Consider the following 12,381-nt stretch of genomic DNA (forward strand, 5'->3'; position numbering starts at 1 on the left):
TAGACGTGTCTTTTTGTTTTAAATATATAAAGACAAATAGTAATGAGTTTTAATCTCCATATCTTATTTAGTTAGTAGATGATGTGATAATTTCTTATTAAAACAATATGAGATTCCAAACCAAAAAAAAAAAATACTTAACCCTAAAATAAGCAGATTAAAAATAAAATAATAATAATAATAATAAATTATTGTGATCCAATTGTTTTGTCGTGCACGACTAGATTATCTAGGTCTTTGTGAAATAAACACCTAGATTATCCAACTTTTTGTTGAATAAACACCGTCGAATTTGGCCAGGTGGCTTAGGTTTGCGTGATTATAACATTTCGTTTTACTTTAATATATATGACATGATATTTAGCCAACCCTTTTTTTTAATACAGCAAGTTATTATTATCTTATTATCAAAATAAAAAATAAAGCAAGTTATTATTATAATGATAGCAATGAAATCTTATAGTATATAGACTTTTATAACGATGGATATAAATGAGGGAAACAATTTAAGAAAGAAAATGTGTGTCCAAGAGGAGCAAGACAGGGATACTAATATGGACATAACATGACATGGCACATCCTCCGCTGAATTGTGCCAACTGTGCACACTATTTACAATATAAGTATTTTTATTAGTGAGATAATGTTAGGGACCAAATTGATTATAATGTGAAAGTAACATCAATCAAATTGATTGCAATTTAGATGTAGAAATCAAATTGACTTCAACTTCAAAATGTATGGACCAAAATGATATTTTTGTTATTTTATTATTCTAGACATATTTTATGTTTTCAAAATAAACAATAGCTATAATAATATATCAAAATATTTAAAAATATATCTAAAATCAAAGAACTTAAAAAAAGAAATTCCTCCCAACATATCGAAGATACGCATATGGAGTATAATGGCGTGTCTGACACGGACACATCAGAAATTTTTGGAATGTTAATGATTTTTAGGTGCACACAAATTTACAGAAAAAAAAAAAAAAAAAAACCACACCTACAAGTACAAAGTTTTTATAGGGTGAAGTGTGGAGAAAATATTAAAATAACATTAATTTTCAAACAATATAATTAGTAGTTAAGTTTTATAAACTATATTTTTTACTAGCATCTCGAGTCTAAAAGACTCGATTTTGGGGCTATAAATCGACTCTTTAATGCTTGATTTTTATGGTCTGATTCTATCTGATGTGGCATTTTTTTCACGTGGCGACTACTTGGAAATCGAGTCTCTAAGACTCGATTTACAAGCCAGATCAAATTTGAACTCCACAAAAAAAAAAAAAAAAAAAACGGACCAGGCAGCGACCCAGGCAGCGCGCGCGCCTAGGCCGCGCGACCTGGGCGCGCGGTGGCCTGGGTCGCGCGACCCAGGCCGCGCGGTGGCCTGGGTCGCTCGCCCAGGCAGCGCGCCCCAGGCCACGCGCCCCAGGCCACGCGACCCAGGTGGGCTGACTGCGTTTTTTTTTTTTTTTTTAGTGGTAAATCGAGTCTTAGAGACTCGATTTCCAAGTAGTCACCACTTCTCAATTTCTAGCCTCAAAATCGAGTCTTTTAGACTCGAGATACTAGTAAAAAATATAGTTTGTAAAACTTAACTACTAATTATATTGTTTGAAAATTAATGCTATTTTAATATTTTCTCCGTGAAGTGTAAAGGCTGAGATTCAAGTTTCACACAAAATATACACTTAAAATAAGTTATAGTAAAATTTCTATTTTGCAAAAAAAAAAAAAAAAAAAAAAAAAAACTGAACCGAACGACCAAAGAGAGACTATTATTCCGCCTACTGAAGCTGTTATTTGCTCAAGCCCCCTCAGGCCTCAGGTTTTTAGCTTAATTCATCATTTTGATAAACTTGAAAACTATTCAACGTATGGCGTATAAAACAAAATTTGAAAGAACCATGACCTTCCAAACTAAAAGTCACTATTTACACCATTTCCTTTATACAATGTATCCTTTGGTATTGGAACAAAGGTATAATCCTCAAAATGATGCTTTAATATCAATAAAGAAAAGGATGCGGCATATTAGAGTATATGACAATGTCACAAGATAAATGATTGTAAGTCATTGTCAATTGTGACATAATTAAGCAGGCACAAGTCACGGACTCAGTGTCACACTCAGTTTTTCTGTCAAGATTCAACTGCACAAGTAGAGTTTAACTCAAGTCTTTCACTAATATTTTGGTGCAAGGTACTCTTTCTCTTTCGGTCTAAATTTGATCTACATAAACCCCAAGTTCAAGGGTAAGTTGTTGCCCTTGTCCATAGCCAGTAGTACATAGAAAATGAAAAGACACCAGTTTCATGCTTGTTGATGCTGCATCCGGAAGCAAATAACAACTTGGTAATGAAGAGTCCCATCAGAGAGAGAAAAAAAAAATACTTGGTAAAGAAGAGAGTCCTAATAAGGATCTTAATTTGTACTCAAATTAAGAATGGAAAATTATTAAGCTCATGCTTGTGGACATGCTAATTATGGCCTGGATTTTGTGAGTTGAGGAGGCAAAAAAAGAAAAAGAAAAAGAAAACTAAGAGTATTTAGTTAATTTTACAGTTGGTGTATCTCTTTCTTTTAGTCTTTGAAGCTGAGTTATGTCATTTTCCTCTAGACTATGAACCACTTTAAATTAAGAATAGATATAGCAGCAGTACAATCATAGCCAGTAACCACTCTGAAAAGATATGTAAACCCAACTCCAATTAGAAAATCAACATTTTTCCTGCTTATTGCAGTTCGGATTTTTCTTGACTTGAGCTACATTTTAATTGTTCCTGTACTTGTTAGAGGAAAGAAACACTAGGAAGGGAGACCACAAAGAATAAAAGAGAAGTTGGAAGAGGAGCAAGTTGGAATTTGTTAATTAGCAAGTACTAGTTACACCTGCAAAATCTGTCTCTTTCTCTATGTCTATATCCCCCCCATCACACACACGCATGCACAAAAAGGTATGTCTTAAAGCAAAGTTGTATGAGCACAAAAAAATTGTCCAGCAAGTTTCTTCACCTGTATTGCAAGCAAATTTCTAAAAACCATATGCTAACCATACGCAAATATTTGAACAATGCATACAATATAAATTATCTAATCTAATGTCAAGTCTCTATGACCACTAGGCCAAGGAACATTTATATTTTTGTTTCATCATAAACTCAAATAAATGACAGAAAACCAGATCTTGCTATGAAAATTTTCCAGGTAGACTGCTAACAAGATGAAAACTCTGCCAGAGACAGTTGTATGGACCCAATATATTTCACCAGTGCAACATGGATCTATATCCTATACTGCTCCAAATTAATGTAAGAAGGAAAAAGATATCTAATTTGAAATGGAAATGTTTTAATACAGTTCTTTTTTTTTTTTTTAGATTATATTAATGCCTAACTGGTGTAAACACCAGATGAAGCCTCCGATTTGGCTGGACGATGGAGACCAACTGCCAGTTGAGCCTAATTGATATTTGTTAGAACTTATTTAATTTAGGGATTTACCCTTATTTGCTTTAAATAAACTATCACTACTACCAAAACCTTAACTATTAAAAAATGTTGAATTTCATTATTTAATCAATATTCTAACACTCGTTCTCATATGTGGGCTTAGACTCCCCTCAATAAGTGGTATGTAATATGTGGAATTTTTAACTTTTAAAAATAGGAGATACAATGGAGATAAGTGAGAAAGTTACTTTACGTCACTTATGTATCTTGGGAATCCTATTAAAAATTTAAAATCCCAAGGTTCAGTATTATTATACTTTACTAGACTAATAAAATATTGTTGGAACTTTTCCAATGGCTTGGTACTGATTCAGGGTAACTCTAAATGCTAATTTCTAATTTTTTTTGTTTGTTTGTTTTTACCTCCCACTTGGTGCTGAATCCTAAGTTTGTCTTCTCTTTTTGAGTATTTGTTCTATTTGTTTTCATAAATTTTCTTGACAATATTCTGCTGCATTAACTTTGGTATCAGAGCTCATTGTTCTGCACCACTAACTAAACTCACCTCAACAAAGCCTTAAGATAAATATTTGTTAGTAGAACAGCCAAACTTTTGAAGAACACAACTTCAAGCATGAGGCAAACTTTTTAGTTGGAGCTCCAATTTCGACAAAGACAGTGAACCCTAGCAAGTGAAGCCATATAATCATCAGACCTGAAATGGAAAAATGCTATTAGATTCATCTAAGTGTATGGTTGGATTACTGAAAAATGTTCATATTCTGAATTCAAACCTCTGCCCGTAAGGAGATTGGCATGCAGCAAGTATGTGAAGCTTGGCCGCATCAGCTTTTTTCTGCACAGATTAAAATGCAGAACCGTGGTCAAATATCCACAAAAGTAACTAAGCTTCAGATGAGATCAGAAAGTGACCTTCCAAGCATTCACCCACAATTAAAAGATAGCATCAGTATAATTTTTGTAAAAAGTTGTCAATAAGCTCATCAGTAATCATGTGCCCTACATGATAACTCAGTTTACTCTTTTATTGTAATGTCAATGGGTCATCACAACACCAAGGTTAGAGAGAATGGAAAAATAAATTCCTGTTACTAAATGAAAATGGGATCAATTCCTTACTCCAAGTTATCACCAAGAATTTCTAATATAAGACTGCAAAAAATGTCCCCAATCTCCTTTCATAAACCCTTTTTTTTTTAAATTTTTTACCTCATGAAAAAATGAGTGCTAGATTAATAATTCCATGGAACCTCAACTTTGCCAACTCAGTTCACTCTCATTGATAACTTCCCTTATGGTGACTACCTGACATAACTGATAAATTAATTAACTTAGGCTACTGAGGGAGGCTGAAGGGATGTAGGTGATAAAAATACCCCTTTAGTATTTAATAGTAATAGTTACACTTCTTGAAACAGAGCTCCTTGTATTTCTTTTAAAGGAGAAAGGAATTCATTCCCACAAGTTTGCAGAACAAACCTGAGGACTTTGTCTACGTCCTAACATCCCCCAAAAAAATTGACCAAATGACATATATATGATTTTACTTCAATCATCAAGAAAAGTACACACTAATCAGTCAATCTGATCTTGTTTCCTTTTGATTTCTCTTTTAAACCAGCAAAAGGGATTTGAAGGCATATTTCTCTTGCTATTGAGCATAGAACCAGTTTCATTATAAGAAGCCCATCATAAACCCATTTTTTTCCCTATTAAGCATAGAGACTCAACATCCAACTAGTTGAACCATAATCTCTGATATCAGCTTGAAAACTAGGAATACCCAAGTTATATATATATATTGATAAGTAGGAATACCCAAGTTATATTGACCAACTATGCATTTGATATGTCTACATATGTTAATAATTAATTGCCTAACTGAAATACTGAAGCATAAAATAACGAGAAAGGTTTAAATGCTGAGAACGAACCTCAGATTCATAGTAAAGCCCAGCATACAAAGAAGCATAGAAGTACTCATTCCCCTGGCCATTAGAAAATGCAGCAACAAGCTGTGCAGTAAAACCAATATTTGAGTCAGATGAAGTTCTTAGATTATATACAACCATAAAGACCTTAACTGGTTAGGTTTCAAGTTCCAAACATGCTTAGGTAGATGAAAAGGAAATCAGGAAACAAAAGAGAATCAAGAATTTTTAAGTCAAAAGCATTAGATTACACCTTTTCAGGATCCCCACCAATTTTGAACAAATTATAAGCTTCCCGCATAACTGGTCGTGGGTCTATGCCAACCTGCATTCAGTAAGTGATGAAATGGATTTTACTTATCTTTCCACAGTTCACACATTCACATGGAAGTTCTACTACTATAAAATGGACAGAAACATCAGACCCCCTCCAATTAAGTCACTTTGTTCCGGCTACCAGGACCTTTACCTACAGATTCCCACTAGGCAGTGAAATTTATTCTTAAATCAGAATGTAGTCTATTCAGCCCAAAAAATAAAATCATAATGTAACCTACGTTACTATGTCAGGTTATGGATCACCTAATCAATTTTGCACAGATACACACACATTTACATATATTTCAGAGTGTCTTATGCATAGGGAAATACCCATTGGTTGTTTAGCAGGTGATCAAGTCTTCAAAATCAACACATGTAGGCTATGGCCTAATTCAGGTAATCCTATTACATTTCAGTAAAGCCAAAGATGGTGTTCCTTCTTTAACAGTGAACATTACCTCAAGAAATCGCTTCCTTGCTTCAATAACTCCATATAATTGAGCTTCACAAAGAAAGCACCATATGGACTCCTCTGTGTCATTTGGATTTTGCGCAACATCTATCCGGAATTGCTCTGCCCCTTCTTCAAACCTATTGAGAAGTGAGTAAAAGCAACATGTTTTTTCTTAATTCTAAATTTCTAATTGTTATTTCTTTGCCTGAATTTTCTCAACAACCAAACACAGGCACAAAGAAACTAGAACCACTAAAGGATTAGTACCTATCAATATAGTACAGTGATAATCCCCTTTGCCAAAGATCTGAAAACAACAATCATCAATTCAATCTAATCCAAATCAACAAATAATACAAATCCAAATCACAAATGCATTATAAAAAAATAAAAAAATAAAAAAAATTCCCTACAACCTACATGCCTTTTGACGAGGGTCCAACTCGATTGCCTTATCGAATTCCGCTACAGAACCAAGAACATCACCCTTAACAGTAACAAAAAAAACATTCCAAATTACGCAGACCCAAAATACTTATAAACCAAAAGTACATAAACACAAAGATGGAAACTTTAAGAAGTAAAGTGTGTAAGTACATGAAGCATAGCATTTATATATACCTGCCTAAAGAGCAGCATTCCACGTCTAATGGCAAGTATGGCTTCACGAGCATTGTTACCACCAGTTATGGCGTCCCAGATGCCAGAAACAGAAGGTAGGAACAATCTTCTAGACAGTGTTGTTGGTGGTAGAGTTTGGTGGCCGGAAATTGTTGAAGGCATAATGGTGGTGAACAAGTGTGAGTTGGAGTGGGTTTTGAATGGAGATAAAGGTGAGTGTGTAGAGTGAGTGAAATGTGAATAAGGGGACATGGAAATGGTTGGTTTAAGGAAGTGGGTCATGGCCATGGATGAAAGAGAGACAACCTTAAAATGGGTAACTGAGAAATATGAGATTGGGAGTTGAAACTTGAAACTTGAGCCCAGTGGGAGTGGGACATGGAGACCAGCAGTTAGGGACATACAATTAAGTGATAAGGCGCCAATGAGAAACAAATCTATGGAATAGTAATTATTATTTTTAGTTAAAAAATACTTCTATATCTATATTTGAGCAGAGATAAAAGTATAGGACAATCTGATAAAAATGTAATTTTTAATTTCAACTAAAATATTGTCTAAAAAATATGACTACTTTCCTGTTAATTTTTAAATTACTTTATCTAATTATAAATTAAAATTTTAAAATAAAAATATATATAAAATAAAAAAAAAACAATTTTTTTCTACAAAATAGGATTACTAAAAAAAAAAAGGTTCATCTCTTGTTAATTTTTAAATTACTTTATTCACTTATAAATTAAATTTTCAAAATAAAAATTATATATATAAAATAATAACACGTTTTTTTTGCTACAAAATAGGACCACTAAAAAAGAGTCTCATTTATAAATTAAAATTTTAAAATAAAAATTGTATATATAAAATAAAAATACTTTTTTTTTGCTAAAAATAAACCATTAAAAAAAAGCCTCATTGCACGCGCGAAGCAGTGTGATGAGGCTAGTATTGATAGATTCTAACTCTAAAGTCCTTAATTCTTTTACCTAAAACAAAGGGGAAAAAAAAAGAGCTCATTGGATTTTAGTATCTTTTTTAGATTGTGTATTTTTAAATTTGGATGGAATTTCATTGTGTTAGAAAAAGAAATTTTAAGTTGCATGCTATTAGTATTTTAATTTTTTTTAGAAGATATTAGCATTTTAATTGACGTTAGTATGAACTATTGTTTGTATAAAATTTATTTCTTTATAATTATTATAATTTAAGTGCTTACAAAATATGTTCTCAAAAAAAAAAGTGCTTACAAAATATTAAAATATGCTACTCATTTTGGTGTATATTCTTTAAATATATTAAAATGTGTGGTATCTATATGACATGTCAAGTGTCAACCTAATATAACTTATTTATTAAACAAATTGAAAGTAGTTATTTATATATCCACCAAACATGAATGTTAAACTTGTTTGTTGTTACATGAATTATGTAAGTCAATTTGTTTAATAAACACATCATGTTAGAATTAAGGGGTTTTGACATAATTATTAACAAGTTAGGATTTTTTTTTTTTTTATAATTTTTTTGAGATGAAAGATAGAAACAAGTTAGGATTGAAGTGGTGGTAATAGTATAAACATAGCAAACCCAAACCCATAAAGCATAATGGATTTGTTATCTACTTCTCAATTGAGGCCCAACAATGATCCCTGTCCACCTGGTTGGTCAGAATCAATTTTAATACTGCTACGAGGCCCAATAAGATTAACTTTGCTGCTACTTCAAAAGCATTCGGAAAAGATCACATATGCTTAGATTAGTGTGAACACAATTATGGCGATCGATCCTTATCTTTGAAAGTGATTCCTTCAATGTCATTGATCCCATATTGTACTTTGCAAATTTCTCCACACTAATAATTAGAATTAATGAACAGTGTTTGGACTCACTTTTGTACCAACATTTTACAGGAAGATTGGACGGGAGATTAAATGATGTACCATATCCGGATATTCCATCAATTTGTACATATTAAGAACGCCAGAGACTTTGCTGGGTCAAAGTCTAAGCCATTTTACGTGCTTAATAATTCATTATACTACTAGCATTATGTGCCAGTTTGGATCCAGCTTATTATGGCTGCGTCTACGTTTTGTTTTTTTTTTTTTTATTTATTTTTTTTTAACCCAGCCGTAAGGTTGGACTTTTCAGTCATGAACAGTGCACAAATGCACTGTTCATAGGTCCCACAAATTTTACTTTTTAGCAACTTTTTCATTAAAAATGAATCCTACGATATTATTCACACATATGGTCCACGATAAGTTTAATTTTTTATGGTTTTTCAAGTTTTGACCTCATATATTTAATTATTAAATCAATGGGTAATCTAATATGGGCTGATTAGTGGCTACAGCGGAAACCGAATTAATGTTTGACATTTGTTCTAATATGGCTGATTACCTCGATCGGCTAAGTTTTGTTTGACATTTAGAATGTGCCAATCTGGCCAACACGTTTGAAACTTTTTTTGTCAATGAATGTATACATCACGTTTGAAACTTGGACCAAAAAGAATATCAACTTGAAGCTTTTGTAAAAATATATATATGATATGTGCATCATCCAAAAACACACACATAAGTTTAACAATTAAGAGCAAGAAACCTGAGAAAGGGACTTTGCTTTTGATTATCAGCTTTGGCCGGGTGTTGCATATATATATATATATATATATATATATATATATATATATATATATATATATCTTTGCTAGTACATTTAAAGATTGTTATGTCAAACTCAATGGAAGGATTAATTGACATGTTGCCAGGAGATTGTGTATCTAAAATTCTTTCTTTCACCTCTCCTGCTGATGCATTCAGATCTTCAATGGTGTCATCTATGTTTCATTCTGCAGCTAAGTCCGATGTTGTTTGGGAGATGTTCTTGCCAACTGATTATAAGGATGTTGTGTCAAGGCTGATCACTCATTTGACATTTACTACAAAGAAGGAGCTTTTTGTCTGTCTGTGCAATCCTGTTCTCGTAGATGGTGGTAGAAAGGTAGGTTTTAAATGATTTCCAAACTCTCCCTGAAACGTTTCTCATGCATATAGTATTGACATGTTAGGTAAATAAGTTACTTGATATAATTAGTGCTCACAAGTATATTCTATTACTTAAATTGATAAAGTATTTTTCTATTGAACAAGTAACTTAGAATTGAATTCCACGTACACCAAAAATATAAAAAATCATATCTTGTTCTTATGGTAAAAAAGTCATAGTTATTTCGAATTCTTTGATTTAAAAAAAAATATATTGATAGATAAATAGATAGAGTGACTTAAAAATTGATTCAGCGTCACATGGCATAGTTAATTAGTTTTTATTTTTTGTTTTATATTCCCAAAAACGCAGATCTTCAAGTTAGAGAAATCATCTGGCAAAATATCATATATGTTGTCAGCAAGAGAACTTTCTATAACATGGAGCAATGATCCAATGCAATGGAGCTGGAAATCAATACCTCAATCAAGGTTACTTTTTTCATGTTCTTTAAAATCACCTAGAAATTTATAGCATAATACATATTGTTCTACATGGTAACTTCAATTTTTTCACTATTTATTATAGTGACAAATTTTAATTGAAACATCTTGTTCATTTGGGCCCATAACTGACTCTACTTATATTATGCGCTAATTATAATCGAGTGTATTGGTGGTATGAAATTTTTTGTGTTATTAGATTTATTAATTATTTTATATGATTGGACAAAAAAAAAGAGAGAGGAAAATGAACTAACCAAATCTTTCAACTTTTTCAAATTTTCTTCCACAGGTTCTCAGAGGTGGCTGAGCTTAGAACAACATGTTGGTTAGAAATTCATGGCAAAATTAGTACTCAAATTTTATCACCAAACACAAGATATGGTGCTTATCTTATAATGAAAATTTCTAATCGTGCATATGGGCTCGATTCAATACCGTCTGAAGTGTCAGTTAAGGTAGGCAACGAAATATGTCATGACATGATTTATCTACGTCATGAAGATAGAAAGAAGCAACAAATGGAGTGCATGTTTTATAGGAACCGCACAGAAGTGTTGAGTAAGAGAGTGATAGAGGGCACTGAAGGAATCTCAAATGAAAGAAAGGATGGATGGATGGAAATTGAGCTGGGAGAATTTTTTAGTGGTGAAGCTAACGAAGAAGTGAAGATGAGTTTGATGGAGGTTAAGGGTTATCAATTAAAAGGAGGAATCATAATTGAAGGAATTGAAGTAAAGCCTATACTTTAATGAAGGAATGTTTGCGTTAAACTGAGGGACAGAAAGTCAAAAAGAGTTCAACAAAGATGATACTAATTAAACGAAAGAAAAAGATAGAGGTGTCTGTTTTTCCCAGTTTATGTGTATATATTGGATTTGATTGATTCTTTCAATTATTTTATGTTTTAAAGTGCAAATGTATGAGGTGAAGGAAGATAGTTGAAAATAAAGGATTTTAATTGTAGAAAATACATAGTACAAGCCACATTGTGTAAGATCTCTTACTAATTAAATTTCTACGTACTCCCCTTGTTGACCTTATATTTTCTCATGGTCCATTTCCTTTAAAAGGGATAAGGTATCCCATAGAATTTCTTCCTTATTTAAATTTTATAAATTTATTTGATTTAGCTAGTGCTTCAAAAGTTTCTATTTCTTTCAAACTAGAATCAAGCATGTGTAAATTTAGTTAAAGGAACCAATATTTCAAAATGAACTATTTATTTGTACTGTGATATTATGATATATGATTAATTCATTATACAATTTGACTATACTCTAGACCCCGCTAAAAGTGATTTATGTTTGCACATAAACTAATTTCTTTTGAGACATTATAGGCTTGCACATAATTTTTTAGTACCTAACATAAATGCTAAGTATTTATAGAAATATTTCTTAGGGTGACCTCAAGATGCTTGCTATACATATAGAGGTTTTGAATGGAGTACCTTATAGATATCATAATTCATAAAGCCTTAGAAACCATTAGATCATTCTTTTGGGGTTAATTTTAAGCAAGGCCAACTCTATATAGTAGGCAAGTGAGGCAGTTGTCTAAGGCACCCAAATGTTAAAAGGTCCCCAAGTCTTAACCAATAATAATGATATATCTTTACTTGTAAATGTGTTCATTAAGCCTCTATTAGTCAATAGTCAAAAAATAATATATTTAAAAAATGAAAATGGTAAAGCAAGTACAATTTTTATGAATCATCTAATAAATGATTTGGCAATGAATGTGGTTGGTACCCCTAGATCCTAGCAATTTAAAAAAAAAAAAATTTTAATTATTTTTTTGTTGTTGTAATTGGTGACATATATCACTCTTACAAAAAAAAAAAAAAAAAAATCTCTACATTTAATGTATAACCGACGGTTGGTTTTCTTTATGTTAGAGTGTAGAACTCATAGTTTTCCACACACAAAAGCTAGAAAATCACTCATCATTATCTCTTTTTCTCTCAACAAAACATAACTGAAACCAGCATATTAAAAAAAAAAAAAAAGAGTCTTAAACCTTTTTTTTTTTTTTTTCATTTATTACCATGGAAATTTTTCCACTCTCTCAAT

At 31.9% G+C, this 12,381-nt stretch overlaps 2 protein-coding genes across 2 annotated transcripts; one reads left to right on the forward strand and one right to left on the reverse strand.

Annotated features, from left to right (window-relative positions):
* Positions 1-3,838: 3,838 nt before the first annotated feature.
* LOC142629566 (uncharacterized) lies at positions 3,839-7,193 on the reverse strand. Its single transcript, XM_075803570.1, has 8 exons — positions 6,813-7,193; positions 6,612-6,678; positions 6,459-6,498; positions 6,196-6,328; positions 5,670-5,741; positions 5,420-5,500; positions 4,259-4,320; positions 3,839-4,179 (listed from the first exon to the last, which is right to left on the reverse strand). Exons 1-8 carry the CDS (start codon positions 7,098-7,100, stop codon positions 4,113-4,115), a joined length of 810 nt encoding a protein of 269 aa, XP_075659685.1. The 5' UTR covers positions 7,101-7,193; the 3' UTR covers positions 3,839-4,112.
* Positions 7,194-9,501: 2,308 nt separating this feature from the next.
* LOC142629410 (F-box protein PP2-B15-like) lies at positions 9,502-11,195 on the forward strand. Its single transcript, XM_075803392.1, has 3 exons — positions 9,502-9,818; positions 10,176-10,294; positions 10,599-11,195. Exons 1-3 carry the CDS (start codon positions 9,546-9,548, stop codon positions 11,056-11,058), a joined length of 852 nt encoding a protein of 283 aa, XP_075659507.1. The 5' UTR covers positions 9,502-9,545; the 3' UTR covers positions 11,059-11,195.
* Positions 11,196-12,381: the final 1,186 nt, after the last annotated feature.

Source organism: Castanea sativa, chromosome 3 (genome assembly GCF_040712315.1).
Source record: "Castanea sativa cultivar Marrone di Chiusa Pesio chromosome 3, ASM4071231v1".
Taxonomy (NCBI): domain Eukaryota; kingdom Viridiplantae; phylum Streptophyta; class Magnoliopsida; order Fagales; family Fagaceae; genus Castanea; species Castanea sativa.